This window comes from Perca flavescens, chromosome 19 (assembly GCF_004354835.1).
Source record: "Perca flavescens isolate YP-PL-M2 chromosome 19, PFLA_1.0, whole genome shotgun sequence".
Taxonomy (NCBI): Eukaryota; Metazoa; Chordata; class Actinopteri; order Perciformes; family Percidae; genus Perca; species Perca flavescens.
In genome coordinates, this window is record NC_041349.1 from 14,120,213 (window position 1) to 14,144,318 (window position 24,106).

General features: G+C 40.3%; 1 protein-coding gene across 3 annotated transcripts in view; it reads right to left on the minus strand.

The window, feature by feature from the left end:
- si:ch211-200p22.4 (phosphatidylinositol-binding clathrin assembly protein) overlaps positions 1-24,106 on the minus strand; it is an 86,486-nt gene that overhangs the window by 46,392 nt on the left and 15,988 nt on the right. For all 3 annotated transcript variants that reach the window (XM_028606197.1, XM_028606199.1, XM_028606198.1), the window contains one exon: positions 16,858-17,000. In XM_028606197.1, the coding sequence (XP_028461998.1) occupies positions 16,858-17,000 (143 nt within the window). The remainder of the gene's footprint in view (positions 1-16,857; positions 17,001-24,106) is intronic.

A 24,106-nucleotide genomic window follows, 5' to 3' on the forward strand; every position in this document is an offset into this window, starting at 1 on the left:
TATTTATTGCAGCAGCAGGAAAAGGAAGTAGGTTACTCTAGTATTGATTTTTGAAGCCGAGGGGAGAACATTTCTCTTTGGTTGAGGTCATTAAAAGCCAAGTTGGGCTTTCCTGTCGGCGTCACGACTAATTTTTTATTTTTATTTTTAAAAGACAGAGGAAAAAAACAAAAAAACAAAAAGAGAGATTCACGCTACCCAGCAGCCGCACTGAACTGCAGTCTGCAGTCAGGTGTCTCGTGCAAAAGAGAGGGAGTAAGAGCGGCAGTGCTGAGAGAATTAAACTTAACTTATTTTCACACGTTTAAGTTCTAACGCTGGGTTTTTACAGGTAGTTTTGCCTGTAAAACTCTGCTGCCGCTCTGCAAAAGGCAGTCAGCGGACTGTTCGGAAATGAATTGAGCCGTTCCACTCTGCCGCTGTTGAAGCTGCCTGTGAAAATCCTATGGTGAAAGCCTAGCGTAAAGCACAGTGAGACAACACTTTTGTTGTCACACTGTCGCCGCACACTTTTCAAAGTGTGCGGCGACCTGTGACGACTGCCCCGCTGTCATTTCCGACCAATCACATCATTTGTCCCGCCCTGGCTGGTAGTGACCCAGGTCGTGCGCAATTTACATTGAAATCGACCCTAGTCCTACTCTGATCCAACCCTCCTGGCAACGTGGGTGGCGGAGCCGAGTATATCGACGAGGGTTACCCCATTCAAATACACAGTCAACCTGGGTTATACCCTGATTGAGCCATTGGTGTGAAAGGGGTATTAGTAACAGATCCTTGAGTTTAGAGGCTTGTCAGACGATTTAACACTGCACAGAGGTGTATAACATTACGAGGAAGGATGTTAATGCTTTAGAGTTCAAAATGTTTTGCCCAACAACCCTGCATTTTTTTACCTGGATCCCCCACTGCTTCAATGTAGTGGTATGATTGAAATGAATGAGGGTGCTGTGCTTTTTCATGCTGTTCCCAGCTTAAACGCTACAACAAACAATGACATTTTTTAGGATAATAGCAACTTTGTGGCAGCCGTATGGGGAATGGTTTTCACAGCTTGGTGTGGAAGAACATGACCGGTCTGCACAGAGCCCTGACCTCAAATGAATTCATACCCCTTTTGTGCCTGAATGGGAAAAAAAAAAAATCCCTGCAGCCAGGTTCAATATCTTGTGAAAAGCTTTCCTAGAAGAGTGGAGGCTGCTAAAGCAGCAGAACAATGTCCACAGTTTTGAAATGGGACATTAAAATAATTAGTATTTGTATATACATCAGTGAATATTGTTTCGGATATGTTTAAAAAGAGCATGACCAGATAATGGTATCGGGCTGTTGGCTGATTGGTTGGACATCTGGTTAGATGCCATTGGTTGTTGTAGCTGTTGTCATTTATAGGCATTAACTAGAAATAAGAAGAAGTCAGTAAGAGATTCATAATATTGGTACATATATTATAAATTCTGTTTACCCTTGAGCCCCAGACTGAAACAGACATAACTTCATAGGTGAAACCATAAATGTAAGGCTCATTACGAACTTGTTTTTTACGTCATCCTGCCATGTCTGAGGGCAAAAGTTTGAGACCATCTGAAGCCCCTTCATTACACCATCATTAAACCTGAAACCTAAATCTGACAAGTACTTCAAATGAAGCATACTGACCCCTTTACATATTAGATTAAAGCTGCCTCTTTTTCTCAAAATAAAATCCTACATTTCTAATTTTCTACCCAGAGGAGGCAATGAATGGTAACTCAAGGCTGAAACAGAAGTGCGTAATTTGCCCAGAAAAAGCTGTACTCCTTGACTTCAGATCTTTTTCATCTCTTCTCCCTTTGGTATAAAAAAAAAAATCGTTGGTAAAATGGTAAACATCAGTGTGTTGTGTGCAGCTTGGTATCTGGGAAGTTGAACCAGTTCCCGCTCGGCCCTCTTTGGACCTGCCAATGTGTACACAGAGCCAGCAGGGAGGAGGCAACCTGAGTCTTCTGGTTCAAAAGAGCTAAAAATTATATATATATATATATATATATATATATATATATATATATATATATATATATTTTTTTTTTTTTTTTTTTTTTTCTTTTTTAAGTCACATCATATTGTAACTACTGCCTACAGGGAATACAGACAGGTTATCTCCAAAGGGCGGGGGTCCACATGGGGATTCATCTTTGGCTACTGTGCACGACTACTTTTTACATGCAAAAAATTCGACATAAATGACTGCAAACTGAGCTCCACTGAAAGGTGATGACTCACACAAGAAGAATGAGTCGTGATCGAGCTGTGTTGAATGAGAGCAGCTCTTATGCAAGCTGAGAAACACACACAAGGAAACAGACGTGGAACAGATACAGATACGTGAACACACGCACAAACTGCTTTCCTGCCTTGGATTCTCCTCCTTCCTCTCTTTTCTTCCTCCTCCATCTTTTTTCCTCCTCCTCTCTCCTACATAGTATGTCTCCTCCTCTCTTACACAATCAACTATATAGTCTCTGAATCCAATCTAAGGGTGAAACAAACAGTCACAAAGTGAAGCTGGGTGGGTGCTGAGAATGATATGATTAAAGAAATGTCTATGTTTAAACGTGCGTGTGTGTGTGTGCGCGTGTATCTGTGCCTACAAGGTGACAAGGCTGATAGTGCGTGGGCTCCAGCTCTCATGGGAGCAGTTGTATCTTGCTGTTGGATGAGTGTGTGTCTGCGAGGTCAATGATGCAGCTAAGCAACATGAGTCACCATTTGAAACACACACACAAACTGAGTATTAGAACCATTTTCTCCTGACTTGTACACTGTATTGACAGAAACATGAAGTGCAGAAACAAGAGTCAGGTTGTAGTGCATCAAAAATCAGAACCAATCTTTGGGGAATTAGAGGTTATGGGATTACATTTTGGTCATGAATTGTAGAAGAGCTGCAAAGTACGAGTTATTTTAGGGCACCAAGACGTCATATACATTTTCCCGCATTGACAATGTTGACTAAATTGCACTGGGAGCAACTTCCAAGACTTGGATGGGCATGAAATGGTTCAGTTCTGTGTTGAAAAAAAGTCAAAGATTTAACACAAGAACCAAGTTAACTAGAACTCCTGGGCATTTTACTAAGAAACATCAAATTCAAGAACTTTGTTTGTGTGCACCACTAAAGATTACGCTTTGGTGTAGAAACGTGATTAAACATTCAACGCTGATTAGTGCCTTTTCTAGCTTTGTGTCCATATCAACGGTGGCTGAGGCTCATGGGTATTGTAGCATTTAGAGCCAGCCGTCAAAACAAAGTGGGGAAAAAAAATAAATCATACGCTCTTAAAAACAAGTTGAAACTAGAAGGTCTCGGAGAGTGCAGACCTCTGCCAAGGCATGCCTTATCTCACAATGTTAATGCAGTGTCCGAAACTCATTTTTCTAATTATTCCAACACCACATGAATGCAGCAATTATCTCGTAATGTTAACGAAAGTGAAAAATTATTTGTGATTTGGATCCTCTCAAAAATGTAATGGGTTCTTTCTTGGCCCATGCTATATCCTTCTAATCAGTTTCATTAAACTCAGGCCAGTAGTTTTTTATGTATCCTGCTGACAGACAGACAGACAGAGCAAACCAACAAACAGACAAGCCCCCAAAAACTTAACATCCTTGGCAAAGGTAATAATTCAAACTAATGGCCATAACATAAACAAATAGATAATGTTATCCAGGGGACTCCTGTGTTTCTAAGTTAAGTTAACCTTTTATTGATCGAAGAGATCAATAAAAGGAAACTTTTCAAATGGTAATTTACAGTGCTAAAAAATACCTAGTCCTCTACTCCTTTACTACTTTGCTCTCTATTATCCCCTGCATCTATATTTATCAACCAATCAGAAATCCCATTCCTAAATAAAGAGTGTCACCTTATGTACATATGGGTGTGCCATAATGTTCAGGTGTTTGACCTGATAGTCATTATCCATTGGAATGCCTGGTAAACATACAGTACATTAGGAGTACTGAAGTGGTTACATCTTTTCATGAACAAGATTTGTTCATAAAATATTTTGTTAATTATTCAGAAAGATAAATAATCTGGGGATGAGCCATGTTCATGGAAATCAATTACTTTTATATTACTAGATAATTTGTAACTTGAGATCAAATGCAGTGAAACAGCTAATTGTAATGTTTCAAGTGCTATTGTATCGAGGGGTGGCAGCAGCAGAGCTAATTACAGTACTGCTAATTAAACCTAGCACTTGAAGAGCGACTAGTGGAAGGAGTAAAACGACTCCTCAGAGGCAGTGCCTTGTAAGTAAAAGTGTGCAACTGCTGAGCAAACACTAGAAGAGACGCTGTAAAAACAAGATTATCTCATAACAGCAAAAAAAGAAAATAAGAGATATTATTCAGGTTCTGGGCATGCATGACCGGATGCATACAAGGGTGGGAAAGTGGGTTTTTTGTCATTTCATGGAACATTACTAGCTGCACTGCAGTTTGCCCTCTAAAACACATGTACAGCGAGGTATGAGTATACATTGTGGATTTCTTAGACAATGTGACCACGCTTACCTTCAGTACAAATGCTAATCAGACATCAGCCCTATCTCACTGGGTACATTTTAGTTTTATTTGCAAAGTGTGATATAAAAGAGAGAACATTTTTCAATTTAAAGTCTGTTCAAAAAGCCACGCCCCTGCTTAGTTAGTGTGGTTTCGCCTGTTGAGCATTCAGTTCTAGACAGATGTAAACGAAAGCAGGTTTCTCATATATATATATATATATATATATATATATATATATATATATATATATATATATTCAGATTTAGCAGATTTTAGCAGCCGTAATTAAGCTAACATAACTTCCATGAGTTTGTGGGAAATTCAGCGAGTGACAGACTTTTTCAAAACAACTATATGTAAAACGAGTCCTAATATACTTGATGGCTACAAACATTATATTATGCTGACAGACGCATGCTAAAGCAAACATGTCCCATGTAAAAGTCAGCATCATAACCAGTCCGTGATCGATGTAGAAGTCATGGAAACAGGCTGCTTGGATTACATACTTCAGATTTTGAAACGGTTTATCATTTTTAACGTTAGAAGAGAAAAGGCTTTTAGGTTGACAATTGATGTATTTGGAAAACGTAACGCTATCTTGGGCAACGTTGGCTGTGGTTGTTGGGAGTATCAAATGCAAAAAGTGGGACAGAGCTGCTAACATTAGCCTAAACTCTCACAACCAGCTTCCTCACAGAGGGGGGAAATACAACACACACACACACACACACACACACACACACACACACACACACACACACACACACACACACACACACACACACACACAATATATATATATACTCACCTAAAGGATTATTAGGAACACCCTACTAATACCGTGTTTGACCCCCTTTCGCCTTCAGAACTGCCTTAATTCTTAGTGGCATTGATTCAACAAGGTGCTGGAAGCATTCTTTAGAAATGTTGGCCCATATTGATAGGACAGCATCTTGCAGTTGATGGAGATTTGTGGGATGCACATCCAGGGCACGGAGCTCCCGTTCCACCAAATCCCAAAGATGTTCTATTGGGTTGAGATCTGCTCATTGTCATGTTCAAGAAACCAATTTGAAATGATTTGAGCTTTGTGACATGGTGCATTATCCTGCTGGAAGTAGCCATCAGAGGATGGGCACATGGTGGTCATAAAGGGATGGACATGGTCAGAACAATGCTCAGGTAGGCTGTGGCATTTAAACAATGCCGAATTGGTACTAAGGGGCCTCAAGTGTGCCAAGAAAACATTCCCCACACCATTACACCACCACCACCAGCCTGCCCAGTGGTAACAAGGCATGACGGATCCATGTTCTCATTCTGTTTACGCCGAACTCTGACTCTACCATCTTAATGTCTCAACAGAAATCGAGACTCCTCAGACCAGGCAACATTTTTCCAGTCTTCAACTGTCCAATTTTGGTGAGCTTCTGCAAATTGTAGCCTTGTGTTCCTATTTTTAGTGGAGAGGAGTGGTACCAGGTGGGGTCTTCTGCTGGTGTAGCCCATCCGCCTCAATGCTGTGCGCGTTGTGGCTTCACAAATGCTTTGCTGCATACCTCGGTTGTAACGAGTGGTTATTTGAGTCAAAGTCGATCTTCTATCAGCTTGAATCACTCTGCTCATTCTCCTCTGACCTCTAGCATCAACAAGGCATTTTCACTCCCCAGGACTGCAGCATACTGGATGTTTTTCCTTTTTCAGACCATTCTTTGTAAACCCTAGAAATGGTTGTGCGTGAAAATCCCAGTAACTGAGCAGATCGTGAAATACTCAGACCAGCCTGTCTGGCATCAACGACCATGCCACGCTCAAAGTTGCTTAGATCACCTTTCTTTCCCATTCTAACATTCAGTTTGGAGTTCAGGAGATTTTCTTGACCAGGACCACACTCCTAAATGAATTGAAGCAGCTGCCATGTGATTGGTTGATTAGATAATTGCATTAATGAGAAATCTTACAGGTGTTCCTAATAATCCTTTAGGTGAGTGTATACATACATATATCGTTATATCGTAATATGGCATATATAATATCGTTATATGGCATAAGTGTCTTTTCCTGGTTTTAAAGGCTACAGTAAAGTGATGTCATTTTCTGAACTTACCAGACTGTTGTAGCGGTTCTACTATTTGCCTTTACCCACTTAGTCATTATAGCCACATTACTGATGATTATTTATCAAAAACCTCACTGGGTAAATATTTTGTGAAAGCACCAATAGTGAACACTACAATATCGTTGCGGTATCGATAGAGGTATTTGGTCAAAGATATCGTGATATTTGATTATCGCCCAGCCCTAGAATGGCCTGTTAACATAGCAAGATAGGTCATGGTCTTGGTGAGTGTCTGCACTCTCCAAGTGCCCTTCTAGTTAATAATGTGCTCCTTGTCCTTGGAAGTAATGCTTGGTTACTACGGTTGGTAGGAAAATAGTTATCCCCACATGCTAACGATCTATTCAATACAATTTTGCCCTCACATAAACAACCCTCCAATCTCATTAAATGGACCAGGACCCTTTTGCATTGCGCAGGTCCCTTACTACAGCGCAATGCATGCTACCTCAACAAGTGAAAAAAATCCAAAGCTTGACAGGCCGTGCCATGCCTTGTTATGGTTGCTAAGCTATGACTGGACAATCACTGTTCTGAGGAGGGGTCAGCAGATATTATAAAATCAATAATCGGAATCACTATTGAAGACAAAAAAGTAACAAAATCAGATCCCTGGCTGGGAGAATCTCTATTGAGCTAGTTTAACAAGTTTGGCAAGTTTCTGGTTGGCTGAATCTGCTAAGCCCAGTAGGACGGCCACACACACATTACTTTTATCTAATGATCACACAGATGCAGCCAATTTACTTGAGTTGGAAAAAGTTGTTTATCTGCCTGAAGGAGCATAAGTAAGTGTGCGGTGAGGTTGTCAGCTCATCGTGGGTCACCCTGGAGTTTTAAATTTTTTGTTGAGATAGCATGTGTGGAACACACACACACACCTGCCTCGACACTAATCATCTTTATGTTTGCCACACCAGGAGCTGATAGGAAGCCCGTGTGTGAAGACTGTGTGTGCATGCGCATTCAGGCTCTTCAGATTATCACAAGTGACCCCTATTAGAGTCAGGGTGACCTCACACACACACAGACACACACAGACACACACAGACACAGACACACAAATAACATCCTCCCCATCCCTGCTCCCTTTGACACAGTGCTTGAGTCAGCAGATCTTTACAGCCTCTCTTCTCTTGGTCTTACATTTTCCCTTTTCTTCTCTTTTTCCTCAACTGTTTGTCTTCCTTCTCTTGCCTAGTCAAATAACTGTCTTTCACAATATCTCACACACCCTATCTTTGCTTAAATCTCTGCCTCTGTCTGTGTCCTCGCTTTCCCAGAGGAGGCAGAGGGAGTGTAGTGATAGAGAGTGCTTCGCTGACGTCACTGAAACAAATGGGCTGTTCGCTATCTGGGGCACTGGTGGCGGGCGAGGTGGGTTGGGGGGGGGTGGAGACTCACACAGCAACTTCACACTGCCGTAAACAAACGCACACACACACACACACACACACGCACACACACACACACACACACACACACACACACACACACACACACACACACGCGGCATGTCCTGCTACCATCAGCACTTTCACCGGTGTCCTCGCCAGACCGTCCCCGTCTCCTCTCATGTCCTTAATGACTCTCACACTCCGTCTACTCTCTCTCTCCATCTTCTCTCCTTCTTTCGCCCTCCCTCTTTTAATGTACTCCATCCTATGCCAGTGTTCAGTTTTGATGTACAGAGTCACAGCTCTGTATTCTGATTCCGGGTGCACTTAGGTGCAATCAATCAGACTGTAATTTCCCCCGCTGACACTCACAACTATCCAGTGCTGAAAAATAAAGGATGATGGGAAGGATGTCCGAGGACTTGACGTCCTTCAAAACAAACTCCCAGAAAAGGGTTTCACAGTGTTGTTATACTGTACCTTGCGGTCTGTGCTGTGACATTCCTCGAAGTCACAGTACACTGAGGGAAAACCATGAGGGCTATTACTGTAAAAAAAGGCTATTCATCATAAAATAAATAATGTTTAAGCCTGACAGGTTAGAGTGGAGGCGGGTCATTTTCTGCGGTGTTCAACTAGCAAAAGCATTTAGTTAGTTTAGCATTTAAAGAATTCTTTCCAACAAAACCAAATTTGAGGGGAGAAAGTCATTGTTCAAACTCTGTTTTTTGAATTGTTTTTTTTTCTTAATTGTAAGCATTAGAATAACTAAGATCAGGAATAAAAATCTCATGAACAAATCCAAGTTCAGGACAAAACATCAGAATCCACTTTTAATATAAAAGCTGTGCAGTAAACACCAATTTCAAAGATCCGACTGGGTGTACTGAGGAGGCACATTCATTTTTATTACCGCCCCCAAGGAGGTTATGTACTGTATGTTTTTGGCTCGGTTTGTTTGTTTGTTTGTTTGTCAGCAGGATTACAAAAGAAACAGATTTCCATGAAACCTGGTGAAATGGTGCAGCATGGGCCAAGGAAGATCCCATTACATTTTGTAACAGATCCGAATCACAAGTGGATACACAAATAATTTTCGTTAACATTGCAAGATAGGGCATTTGTGCTGCATTCATTTGTGTAAGAATAATCGAAAAAAAACGAGTTTCGACATGGCTCTTGGTACGACAATAGCAGCCCTTTGGTGGTGACTGAAATATGTCAATTATTACATGGATTGGAAATTAAATTGTGTACAGACATTCATGGTCCCCACAGGATGAGGCCAACTGAATTTGGTGATCCCTCGACTTATTGTCCAGCACCACCATGACAACTATTAGATGGATTTCCATGATGTTTGACGTTTGTAGAGTTGTACGAGTAGTTGTAGCTTGTGTCTTTCTTTGTTGGCTACTTTTAAATTTTAAATTTTTTGTCAAACATCACTATTATATTTCAAACTTTTCTCCTCGTCACATTACAGAATTGCGAGTGTTTGCAACAAGTTAGCCGCTGAGTATCTGGCTTATGTGTACCATGGTAAATGAAGCCTTCTTGGATACATAAGAAACATTTGCACACACCGCATGAATTCCTTTTGTTCACAAGTTATTGATAGTTCATGCGTTCACTGAGTAATGTTATTGGATGTAGAATTTAATAAGTTAATGGCAGTTAGGAAAATATGATTTGACATCCTATTTTATTTTAGGATTTTGTTTATATCTGTTGTACAGTGAATAGAGCTTAAAGTGACTATATGTATCATTTTTAATATAATGATCTTAACTGACCTGTAACGGCAAACGAGACTAACAGTGAAAAGATCACTATTTTAACGTTGTTTTTATTACTGTACGTACACACCGCCGCCAACTTGAGCTTCTAAAGATACCGGAAGTCATTCATTTTCAATGGAAGCTGGCTTCTCTCAGCTGCAAGGAGCGTCAAATCTGTCGGCGTCGCGTTTTGGGCGTTTTGAGCATTTGGAGCGTCCAGAGTGTCAATCAGAAAGTTGAACTTTGGGCAACTTTATGTTAATGAGCTTTGACGCGGTTCAGCAGCAAACGTCAGCAACTAATCGGAATATAGACGTCCTTCTCGCTGGCTGATTCTGGAGAAACATACGATGTAAACTTTTGTTCCTACCAAGACATTAGTTCCATGAAAATGGAGGGAAATCTCATAATCGCCGTTGCTGGGTTCCCCTATCATTTATGATATGACGTTGGCCAAAGTGTCAAACAGCTTCCCCGTACTTTTTGACAAGCGTCCTCGACAGGGCGGCCAGAGCTTCTTTGCAGCTCAAGTCGGCGGCGGAGTGTATGTACAGTTAGTGCCGTCGCTTGGGTTAGATTTTTCCCGCAAAGTCACAGAATGATTTACGGCAGGTAGACGGTGCTACTGTAACACATTCTGATGGGTCACAGATTTCTTTGTAACATCTGAAAAGCCTGGGTTAACGTATCCAGCCAGGTAAAAGGTAAGAGTAGATTTCTTTATATAGGCTAGGGCTAATTGTATTTTAATGTTATTTTAGAAGTGATCTGCTGTAGTTATGGTTGATACTGGGGCAGGTCCATCACAAAAAAAAAGGAAATTATACCAAGAACAACTAAAAGCTAAAAAGGGAAAGTGAAAGACGACGGGCGAAAACGCGAGTCACACTCGGTCGAGTTTTCAACAGATCGAGACAATTACGGGATTGTAAATTATTCCAAACCCACCTCGAATTGGCCCTCAGACCTATTTCCTTCATAAAATAACTTTAGATTGCGCGATGTAGTTGTACGTCAGTAGCCAACATTAAAATTTAGCGCCCGGTTTTTATTTCTTTTCAGTCCGTGTTTGTGTTGGGCTACTATTTTCTTTTCCCTTGCCCCCTGTACTTGTGAAAAGCGTCCGTGGGTTTCATGAAATGCGCTTAATGAATCTATGTTATTATTACGTTCATTGCTACAACAAACTCCTAATACTTTGGCTGGTGACACAGTGACAGTGACATAGTAATACATCCAAAGTAGGCTAAGTTACCATATGCAACACTTGAAATGCAACGATGCCTCTGTAACTTATTCTCTTAATGTAAATGAATGAATTTTTTTTCTGACCAAAACATTCATCACAACTGTGACCTCCCACTGACGCTAACTTAAAAAATCTACAGCGACGTTTACGACAGCACGTGTGGTAAAAACACTACAACTATTGTCCAAATCGGCCGCTAGAATCAACACAAACTGAAAGTTAGATATAGCCACTTTAATGGAAACCAAACCAAAGAAGGCATTACCGCAAAATATCTCATAGCATTAAAAATAACTAAATCAGAATTGGAATATCAGTTGCAAGAAATGCTGGGAAAGATAATAAATTCAGCTGGATTATGTGTCAAAACACCAATTTAAAGAAGGGCTTTTAGCCTTTCAAAAATCGATTTTTTAAACTGACTGACTTCTATATGACCCCTTTCTGCCTCTCACGCGGACACTCACGTCTTGTACGATCATTCCCTACATCTTTGCCCCATTCTCGTAATTCTGCAAGAAAATTAACCTCTCTCTTTTTATCACGCATCCTCACTTCCTCTCTACCTTCATATAACCTTGTTTAGGTCTTGAGTGATGGAAGCATTACACACTCCCAGGAGAGAGACCCAGTAGTCTGAGCTCCCCTGTCCAGGGATGGAGCTCCCTAGAGAGGTGGGGGGGGTCACCCAGCCATTGTTTGGGATTTCCTTCAGGATTGTTTTGGTACATATTGGCCTCATCATACAAACGCTTGGAAGCAGAGGCACATGCTGATACATAATAACAACTGAGACAATGGCTACATAAGGAGGTAGGACTAACAACATTTAAACTTCATGCATTTGTTACTCTGTAAAGTTCGGTGACGATCACCGAGGAGTAGACACGATGCGAGGCAAACTCCAGATCCTGCAGTGGAGTTTCTTTTAGATGTACTCTTAAAGTGGCTTTGTACCAGCACGAAAGTGAAATCGTGATCAAAATTATTGACTGACTCTTGATTGCTCATAAGATTCAGAGTGTCACTGGGGAGTGAGCCAGGATTGCTTCTTGGCAGGAAGGACAAAAATTGGAGATGAAGAACCGAATGAGTACCAATACCGTTCTGTCGACTATCCACACACGCATTTTGTGTGCGTGTGTGTAATATCTGAGCATATTCAAATTGAGTCTATTCATTGTAACACACACACACACACACACACACACACACACACACACACACACACACACACACACACACCTATTACTCTAATCACGATCCTAGCCCGTTGACAAATATGGCAGCTGAGGCAAAGAAGATATATTAAAACTGAATTCACCTATTTGCTCTGAATGGTAAATTCCCACATTGGATTTGAAAGCAAGAGCTAAATATATTACCAGGGAACAGCAGAATAAAATGCATTTTAAATGGCTGCATTTTGCTGACATCCAGACCAACTTACAATGAATAGACTCAATTTGAATATGCTCAGATATTACAGTCTGTTGATCCACATTCCACTTGTTGGCCACAGGCCTGCAGGAAATTCAAAGCCAGTTGTAGTCCACATACACTTTTGAGCTCAACCTAAACTACATGTTTTATAGTTTGGTCATGTGTGATGTGTATCAAGCTTACATATCTCGCAGTTTTCACTGCCATTGGACTACTAAAATGGCAATAACCGTAATAAACCTACACTGCTAACAGTCATACCATTAATATTTATTTATTCATATCCCACAATTGCTCAGTGAGAGTGTATGTATCACTGTTGTCTTTGGTCAACCTGAGATGGCTGCCATTGAATGTCTGTTATGTTATGTATTCATGGAAATTAGTATTCAAATTTAGAATGTTGAAGGTAAAAACTAAAAGGCTAATACCGATACCAGCACTTTGAACTGAAAAAAGCCATTCCTTTCAACCTCTTCTTCCCTTCTTTACCTCCTCTTCTCACTCCTTGTATTCCCTCTTTATCTCCTCCTTTCCTTCTCTGCCTCCTATTTACCTTTTCTACCTCCTTCATTCCTTATCTCTCTCTCATTCTTTCCTTCCTTATTGTCCCATCTTTTTCTTCCAAAGCTCCTTTTCTTTTCCTTCTTTCCTTTTCAACCTCTTTTCTTTCTACATCTCCTTCAATTCTCCCTTCCTCTTACTTTCGGTTCCTTCTTCCTCCTTTTCTTGTGTACTCTTCTTCCTTCTCAAATACCCAATACATTGTGTTGATGTAATAATAATAATAAAAACAATAACTTAATTTTTAGGTCCAAAAAACATTCATTCAGGCAGTTTTTCTTGAGCTTGAGCTTTATTCTTATTAGAAAAGCCCCTGAAAGCACAGCACAGAGTCCTGAGGAGACTAAAACACTGTCACTGAAACCCCCACAAATGAAATTGCTTCAGGCTTAGCAGCTTTTTAAAGCAGGGTGAACCGAAAAAAAATAACCTTTCAGGATGGAGCTTTCATCATATCAGAAGTGGGCCAATATCTAATATGTAAAGTGACACAAATCGGCTATGTTAATGCTTGTATCCATCATAACATTATCAAACACTCCGTGGTAGCCCTTAAAATCAAAAATAGGTGACAAAAGGCATTTTCTTTTCACACAAAAAGCCGCAAGAAAGCCGTCTGACTTTATTCAATGTAAATGCTCTTTACTATCGGGAGCATTTATTGGACATTGTACAAGGCCATCTTCAGTGTGCCGGCCAAGCTTGAACCAGTCAGCGTGTTGATCTGAAAAGGAATGTACAGTCTATTGACCCCAATTCTGTGGGTCTGTGGTTTCTAATTTTACGGCCAGATTTCGCTCAGCTCTGACTATAATGGATGGGACGGCCAAGAGGGAGCAGGGACACCTGGCTGCTGAGCCTCGGTCAGCACCCCCGGCCTGACAGGCCTGATGAATGCAGGCTGATGAATACACACACTTGCTCTACTACAGCCTGGTGCCTCGCTCTGTGGGGCTAAAGCAGGAATGCAGTGCTGTAATGCACTGTAGTTGGGTTTGAATAAGGGCTTTTAAATGACTGTACATTATATATTAGTAGCTTCCACTAAAGAGCAGCATACAGCCAATAGAACACTGCATTTTACATGTCCACTGCACTTGAATTATTACTAACTCTAATGCTTATGTAGTATGGCTTATTAATTTGAGGTACAAGATTACCATTCACATTTCATATCCACAGCTCAACTTGCTTTACTTGCTACAGGGCATAGTAAAAACACAATGTGATAACAGGTATTAATATTGCTTCTGTTCTAAAGATGCTGTTACTTCAATATCACTTCACAATGGATTGAAGACAAAAAAAAAATGTTTAAAATGGGAAGACAGTTATGTAAAGCTATATTAATATAAAAAAGATCACTCTCTCTCTTAACTTTGTTATCGTTGACAAGAATGAGAATCTACCATTACAGAAATAAAGTGGTTGTAAATGATCTCTGCAAACCCTTCTTATGTCATGCAAAAATCAGGGATTAGCATGGTGTTCCAATCATTGAGTCACTCTAGCTGAGACATCAACATCAAAAAGGTTCAATCTGACAGCGACAACTCCGGGATAAATCAGCCTACAGCTTGGGAATACCTCTTAACCACTTCCTGCTGCTCTGCAGTGACCTACTTAGCATGATTTGGTTTAATCAAAAAATGTTGCGGGAATTTCCACAGCTTGAGCACAACGTTTAGCACAGAGTCTTCTGATGACCTGATGTCTCTCTGAACTGTATGTGAGGTCCTGGCTTGTGCTAGTCAGTTATGCACCTCTTACCGCCAAAATAAATTAATTTTGGTTCTCTACACCTAAAATACTATTTTAGCAGCTGTGAAATCAGCCAGGCTGCTGTTTGGGTGTCAGTGAGTTTAGAGACTTGTTTCGTACAATGATCTCACACGGGAGTCTTCATGGAGTCTTCATCTTTTCAGAGGAAGTTTAGATTAACGTAATAAACAAGGAACCAACTAAAGGAAGTGTTGCGTAATGTCGACACAAGTGATTCTGACTAAACAAGGAAGCAATGCTTCCCTATTTTAATGGAAATTGAAAGGATTGTGCTGCAGGGTGTGTCTGTTTCTGAGTGTTTAACTGCTTAGTGTGTGCTTGTGTACAAGAAGGTCTTTGCATGTAAGATGTGTATTAGCACACAATGTATAATGTGCCCATAATTACCCACTTGGTTACAGGGAAATCCCAGTTTTACAAAGACATTTATCAAAAATGGATACAGTCAGCAGAAAATTAGTCGTGTTTTTTTTTTTTTTTTTTTTTTTTTTTTTTTAAAGAAATAGTTTGCCATTTCAATTGGAAATTCCAATTCAAGCTACAGCCAGCATCTGGTTAGCTTAGCTTAGAGCAAAGACAGGAAACAGTGGGAAACAGCTAGTCTGGCTCTGTTCAAAGGTTATAAAATCCACCTGCCCACACCGCCAAAGTTCATTAAAAAACGTGTTATATCTTTTTTGTTTAATTCATACAAAAAACAGAAGAGTAAAAGCAACGCTTTATGCCAAGCTAAGCTAACTGGCAGTTGGCATTAGCTTCTTATTTACCGTACAGACACCAGAGTGGCATTGATCTTCTCATCTAACACTCGGAAAGAAGGCAAATAAATGTATTTCCCTAAATGTTGGAAATGTTTCTTTAAGTTTCAAGAATTGGGGGACTGCACAGAAAATAAACTTAGTAGATACAACATGGATATACGTAGGAGTAGGCATACTGCATATTACGCAAAGTACTGCATAATCTAGGGATCAAACATTTGATGGTGTGATTAAAGAAAATATATCACAACAAAGCAAACACACTGTCCCTGGATTGCTGTTTTCATTAAATATACCGGTATAGTAAGCTCCAAATGGCACCAGTCCATCTGAATATCAAAGTGAATTTTTCGTGTTCTATCAGTTGGGTTTTAAAGGAATTACGTTCTGAATTATTAACAGTCTGCATACTAGAGGATTAATGTAAATGCAAGCTACAATAGTGTATTTGAAGAACAAAATATTCTCTCTTTCCATCTTGTTAGAAATTAATAAATCGACAACTCTGAATTAATCTCTCCTCTCCCTTTCAAAAGCTGCACTGCCACATATACATTGAGACATTGTGCTGACTTGATCAGACCTCTTTCTGCAAAAACATTACAACATCTGGTCAAAAGAAATCACAATTAATAAAATACAAAAGTTCTCCCAAACATAGCGGAGATTGGTTGAATTTTAATTTCCCAATTATTGTGTTTGAAAGTCTGCAAATCCATGGAGGGACTGTGTTATTCTTCCAGCTTTCAACTATGTTTTTTTTTTTTTTTATTATTAAGTTAATTAATTTGATTATTCATTTGATTCCATCTTTGTCCCCCATCTCGCCTCCAGCTCATACTGAGCTAATTAATTTCTCCGCACTCCACAGCCATTTCTATTATTCACTCTGTGTTTCCAATGTGTACGTTCTCAATAGCTGCACACGCCGTTTGTATTCCAGTCACCCTCCCACCTCCCCCACTGTTGATCCTAATGCTGATATGAACATGTATAAATGATCCAAATATGCATGCATGTTTGTATTTATGAATGTGTGGGAGAGACAGACTTGAGTAATACTATAACTTGTTGATGTAGCTTCCGTTGACTCCCTGGAGGGGTTTTCATTTGTGTGTGTGTGTGTGTGTGTGTGTGTGTGTGTGTGTGTGTGTGTGTGTGTGTGTGTGTGTGTGTGTGTGTGTGTGTGTGAGCCTCCTACCTCGTTGCCGTACATCATGAGGTGGTGGGTGGTGATAAGGGCTTTGAAGACCACCACCCAGCTTGAGTTGGCCGTGCGCTCAAACAGCGTGTCCGCCAGCTGGGGAATGCTCACATTCATCTCATTGGTGCAGTGGATCAGATCTGGCAGCAATAAAAGAGACACACAAAGAGTTACACAACAGCAGTAATGAGAAAGGCTTTTAAAAATAAATAAAAAAAAGGTTTGATAACCCCGATGGAGCACAACGGAAATTTGCTTTTCACACAGAGACAGAAAAATGCAGATGCACAGATGTACCAAGGATGGACAGACGCACACAACGCACGCACTTCAGCTGAAGTCTTCAGTGCATAAAGTGTGCTGTACAGGTGCTAGCTGCAGGACTTTTTTTCTAACCTTCTCCTCCGCTCTCCTGACTTTCATTCAACTGCATCATCTCCCTCTTTTTCATTCTCTATTGAGATATGTCAGCAGAAGTTCAGGTGGCATTTATTTAGGAAAAACCTGCTGGAAAATGTAACCTTCGCAAGAATGTCAAGTTGCACAACATGCAGCCTTGGAAACTAGATAAGCAGGACACACCAAGATGTTTTGACATACACAAGTAAAAAATGCAAGTACTTTTTAAGGTTTAACTCTTTTATGTCTGTATTGAGGTATGAGGGATTCTTAAAAGATGGTTTAATCTCATGTAAAAGCATTCACAACTTCTTTGTAGTGGTCCTTACCAAATTTGGTCTGCTTTTAAAATAACATAGATGGAATGGTCTTTGCCAAATAATGAATTAGTCAATCGACAGACAACTCATCAGCAACAATTTTGATGATCAATTCATCGTGAAAGCACATTTTGATCTTGGACGCTCGGACATTTGCTGACAGTTATCGGTAGCTTAAAGGAATACGCCACAGTTATATGAAATAGGGCTTATCACGGTCTACCCTGGCTGTAGATAGGTGGGCCAACGCATTTTTTTGTCTCAGTGCAAGTAATTAGGTTGTTTGTCTTTTGTTGGCTCACTTTTAATCAAAACATGCTAACCGGCAACATAGGATTCCATTCACTACGATAAGCTAACTAGCGACGGCGTTGCCGGTGTTGCACCAGACTAAAACAATGCATGCACAAAAACTGCATTTTACAGCTAGGGGAGACCGTGATAAGCTCTATTTCAACAAATGGTGGCATATCCCTTTAATAGATAATATTTTAGTTAAGAGATTTAAATGACAGTTTATAATATATTTTCTTCTTCTATGGCCACAGGTGCACATACACTCAAATGCTTCCGCACATACAGAAAACATGAACCATATACACATGCATTCCTTAACACTGTAGCAATATACAAGCTAAGGGTAACTGGCACATGCATTTAATACGGCTAGGCCTTCAGTTGAACAAAAATCAATATCATGACATATAACCACTAAATTGACCGCCCCCCCCCCAAAAAAAAGGGCTTTCAGACAACTATAAGTCTGTATTATATATTCTGCTGAAAGATTATATTTTAGCTTAAGTATTACATTAGTGCTCATTGTGTTACATGCTGCTTTGATTTGAATGGATGTGTAGAATATGGAAGAAACAAGGCAGAAGCATGTGGCTGAATGATGACTGGGTGTTTTTAGGAGACTGGGGAGAAGATTTGACCAAATACACAGGCGTGAGAAAATATATTAATTCTCACAATGAACGCTAACTTTTTTTACCATTTGCATATTCAGAAAACCCCAGATATGTAGACATTTGCGAGTCTGAGGATTCCACATTCAACCTAGAGGTGACAGAAGTCCTATTCCTTTTACACAAGATCTTATCGAGCTGTCGATGCATAAAAACCTCTTTAATTTACAACAAGCCAACTTTATTTGCAAGGTGCTCAATAAGATCGGACCAGATACTAACAGTTTGGCACCACCTCATCGTTCTCACCACTTTAGTTGAGATCAATTTGAACGAATTCTTGTTCAGGTCCCCAAGCTTATTAAAAAGATTCAGTGTCTTTACTCACAATAGGACACACACACTCTCTCTCTCCAGCAGAGACATCGATACGGACACACACGGCTAAATTGATTCACACCAGATATCAGTTTTTGTTGTTTCATTTCCCTGGCGCTCTTCGTCCCTTTAATTCCTTTGCCTTTACCTCCAACCTGTCTTTCTCTCTCTCCCTCCATCCACCTCCACTCTCCGTCCTTTGTTCTTCACCACAGGGCATTATGAGCTGGCAGCTCGCACACACCTGGTAACTACGGAAACAGCTTCTCATTAGACTACTGTAGGACTGTAGCAGGGAGAGTCCCGTCGGGAGACTTCATCATCATAATCAGGCGCGTGCACACGTACGAGCACATGCACTGATTCAATGAAGCCCATCTTCGCGCTTACCTTCGCTCACTTAACGCATCACAAACACACACACACACACACACACACACCAGCATTATTCTCCATCACTCAACATGGCACCTCTCCCACTTCAAAACACAGAACACACCATGTGGTGGGCTATTTAGTCAACACAAATGAGTGTCATGTAATACAAAAGGTACATAACAGCACAATACATCCATTTAGCTGCATTTAGCGCTGTGAATGACAGCCGAGCAGAACGACGTTTGTTTAGAGGCTAACAGAGTGTATCTGAATTCCAGTTTTCAAGTGGGATTTCATGCCTATTGGGAAACGTCTGCAGGTTATATGAATGCATCAGCATGTTGAAGGAGTCTTGTTAATACTATCCTTGCTCTGACTGTTATCATCATCACCTTGTCTTTCAGCCTTTTCTGGCTCTCTGTAACGTCTTTTCCCCCCTCAGTACTCCATTCCCTACATGATATCACCAATGCTGATTAGATGAAATTCTTATCTTTCAACCGGGAACAGGCATTAAGAGCAACTTGTGGCTTTGTTTTCAATCTATCCACTCCCATCTCGCTTTTATTTTATCTGCTGCTACCTTTTCTTTCCACCTTCTGTTTAACAGAGCTCATGTTTTTTCATTAGGTCTGGAAGTGGTGTGAGAGAGAGAACTAAGAGAAGGACTGATTAGGTCTGTGGGGAACACGCGTGCACGAGTGATAATGTAAAGAGGGTACATGTGCTGACTTAATCGGGCATTAAGGGTGGAAAGCATTAGATGCCACGGATCCCAGAGCAGGGGGAGAAAAAGGGAAGGCGATTGAGGAATACATATGGCGCAGAAAAATGGAAAGAGAACAGAAAGGGGGAAAGAGAGAGAAATGAGGGAAGATGCGAGACAAACACGGAGGGAGAACGAGAAAACCATGAGTGACCAAGAATAGAGGGAAAGGAGAAAAAGATAATGAGACACGAGAGGCATGAGTGTCTCTTCATCCGGACAATTTGCAGGAATCCACACAGCTCAACAAGCCTCCTCGCCTCGTTTTATCTTTCCTCTCTTTCTTGACATGGTACGCAGCAGAAACAGGTCAGAGGGGGTGGGTTTTTTTTTCCCCCCAAGCAAACCCTGAGCAATTATTCAGACCAAAAATGAAAAATACACAAGATTCAGTCGACAACAATCCTCGAATGCAGGGCTCTGGCCGACACGTCAACGCTCCGTGAGCAATTACCTGCACAAAAGCTGCACAAGGATTCTGACCCGGCTAATTGAAGCAGACATATTACAAGATAGTTTAACAACAGAGAACTGAAGCTCATTGTAGGAGAAAATATAACAATGTCAAAAGTCTATCTTCACTACAAGTATACTTTGAAAACTGAAGATGAATGGTCTTGGTGGGAACTTGACTGGTTGGATAGAATTTGTTTATTCTGCATAAGGATAGCCTCACTTTTGCCAGACCTTGCTCCACCGCAGCGCTGCGGAGGAGGGTCTGGCGAGTCCACACAGCATTCCAGGATGGGAAAAAAAAACGTGCTTGGGTATATTGGCATTGAACGTGTATGTTCAAAAGTTGTTTTAGTCGTGCAACAGAAAGCTCAGATTGGACAGATAGTCTAGCTAGCTGTCTGGATCTGAGACAAAGGTTAACCATAGTCCTCATAAATCGATTCAAAATGCCAAGACAAAGGAGGTCCAAGGCAACGGATATCCGGCCTAAATGAGTGAAATCTGGCGGAATGTCCGTCTGCAACGGAACAATCCAGGAAGTGGAACGTCAAGGATATAGACTAGCATAAGGTTAACCTATTACTGTATAAGGCTGTGCAATGTGGCGGATAATCTTATACAATAATAATTTTAGTCAACAAGGCTTTTGTAACCAGACATTAAATAATCAGACTGCATAACATTCAGATGTGTGGTTATTTTGAGTATGATAGTGTTATTCAGATGAAGAGTGCACACTTTAAGTTGGTGTGTTCACATCCCAACATGCTATTAGGTGTGAGGCACCTTTATGAAGTACAATGACGATGTTTCCACATTACATATCATTTACCTACGATCAAAATTTTGCGATTTTTCCCTGGGGACTAGCAAATTTGAAAACCGATAGATTCTGGATTATAATTCCTATATTTCATATCTCATTTTGTCCGTTGTACAATGTACAATGTGTTTATTGGTTGCAACAGAGCTGTGTATCAAGAAATCACATCATTTCAATGTGATCAGACTTTGAAAACAATTTGAAATTCTTTTTGGGAAATTCACTTATTGAAATCTAATAAAATTTATGAAATCAACGCCACTCAATAAATATGAAGCTACAGCCAGATTTTATCGGTACACAAATAGAAATGTCAAAGTGCTGTTTCTCCCTGCTTCCAGTCTTCATGCTAAGCTAACTACCTGCTAGCTTCATATTTAGTATACAGATACGAGAGTGGTATCAATCTTATTCAAATGTCAGCAATAAAGCACTATAGGACAATTTTTAAAAATGTTGAACCAATCCTTTAAGATGACTATGATCACTTCATTGCTTAGCACTAAATAGACATATTGGAGTTCTTAAATAGTGCCTTTTAGGAATGAAACAATGTATTAGCAAATGATTGATCAATTCATAATATCAGATTAAATTCAGATAAAACAAGCAATTTGAATACGTCAACGTGGACGCAGGGAATTTATGACAGGCACTTTTCACTATTTTATGACATTTTATAGACAAAATGATTGATTAATTAAATCGGGAAAATGGCTTTATTTTTTCTTCCTTTCTTCTGTAGGCCTTCTTCTCTCTCTTACATTTAGTTTTTCCTTATCTGTTTCTTGTCTGACTGTTGCTGCATTGTACAAGGAATTTGCATTGTGACAACCTCACACACATGTGGGAGGAATGGCTGCCGAGTAGATGTGATCTCATTCCCAACAGAAAGCTTCTCTGTCCCTCTCTGATCTGAGCTCCATTGTTACTGGTCATCTGTTGATCTCTGTGGGCTCTTGACTGAACCACAATAGAGCAGAGACTTCCTGGTACCAAGGGACCAGTGACCAGAGAAAGAGCTCCGGATTAGAATCTGATGAGGAAGTGTGTGCTTGGTACCCTTTGATTCAATAAACCAAGATAAATCTATCAATATTGTTATAACATTGTTATTGTGTGCCAGTAAGTATCTTCAACGTGAGTTCCTGAGTGAGTTCCTGAGAGAGAGAGAGAGAGAGAGAGAGAGAGAGAGAGAGAGAGAGAGAAAGAAAGAAAGAAAGAAAGAAAGAAAGAAAGAAAGAAAGAAAGAAAGAAAGAAAAGCAGGTGGCCAGATCAGAGCAGAGGAAGAAAGGCAGGAGGAGGAGACCAAGATCACATCTGGCTACCTTCTATCTGGGCTCTGCTTTCGGGTCTTCCCATATCCACCCACCCACACCATCTTCTTCTTCTTCATCTCTTCTGATCTGTAGACAAACTTGTCTCATGACTCTCTTTCCATTTCCTTGTCTGTCTGGTGCATCTACGAGCTAGAATACATAACTAATTAACCTCTAACAGGAATACATTTTCCGTTTTTATCCAGCTCATGTGTTGCTAATATTACATGGTCACTAGTTATCCGATTCCCACTTTAAACCGCTTCCTTCTCCCTTACTTAATCAATTCTGCCAAATGGGATCAACTAACACTATAAGATGACACAAAAAGGTGCCGAAAATTAAAAGAATCGGAGGAGGCTAGTTTTTTGGATGAACAAAAGGCCCAATTATTTATTCAAACAATATCATATTGTTTGAATAAAGATTTCATAGAGGAACATCATGTTGTTGTTGTTTTTTTCATTTGACAGGATTGTATTCATAAATTGATAATTTTTTATTTATTAACATGACCAAAAACCATTGGGAAAATTGCTTAAAATGTGCATCTTTAAGTTAAACCTTTGGCCATTTAACGTCAGCAGAAACACAACACTATTAATAAACTAAAATATTAAGCGGTTGACGTGGCAAACCTATTAACAGTTGCCACAGAGCAACATTAACAATTATTCGGGGTCATGTTTCCATCCCAACTGACAATTGTCTGATATTCACTCTCCTTTTAGCTCTGTTTTGCTCTCCATCAACTTTCATCTCTTTAGCTGCTAAATGCTCCCCTATGTTCACCAGCTAGTCACTATGTGGTGTTCAAAAGGTATTTAGAACTTTTCCATTGGAACCTACCTAACTGCCTGATACAGCTGATAAATACAAAAAAAAAAAAAAAAAAAAAAATCTGTCTGGCTGTAGCTTTTAAAGCTGGTATCAGTCGGTATTGACCGGTATCTTGCAAGTTACTATCAGTGGACTTCACAATCAGTCTCCACACCAAGATTTGGAAAGTGGGATCTGGATAATTCAACAATACCTCCTGGTGGGATAGAGTCTGAGGTGGATTAACCCTTATGACCAGGCCTGCCACCATTTTCTCAATCCTGTCTTGACATCTTTCAAAGCCTTGGTTGGGCATGACGGGACATCAGTGCCTTGCTTTGTGTGCTTTACACAGTTTGTCCCTTCAGAGACCACCATGGGAAGGCCAGGCTCACATAGCTGGGATTCCTAACGACACAACTCTGTAGAGAACATATCTGGACTAATCTCGAAGACTTTACACATTTAAGGGAGATTCTTCTGAAGGCAGTATGTTGATAACTCTGTCAAAATACTTTGAAGGAACACATGACTGTCAATGTAATCATTGACGTTGTGACCTTCCTGAAAACAATGCTGTCCTAGCAGCAAGAAGATACAATAACGTCCGTTATTTTCTTCATTTAGTGGTTTCTCACTTTGCTCAACCTCATTGCCCAGAGATTAGTGATTTCAT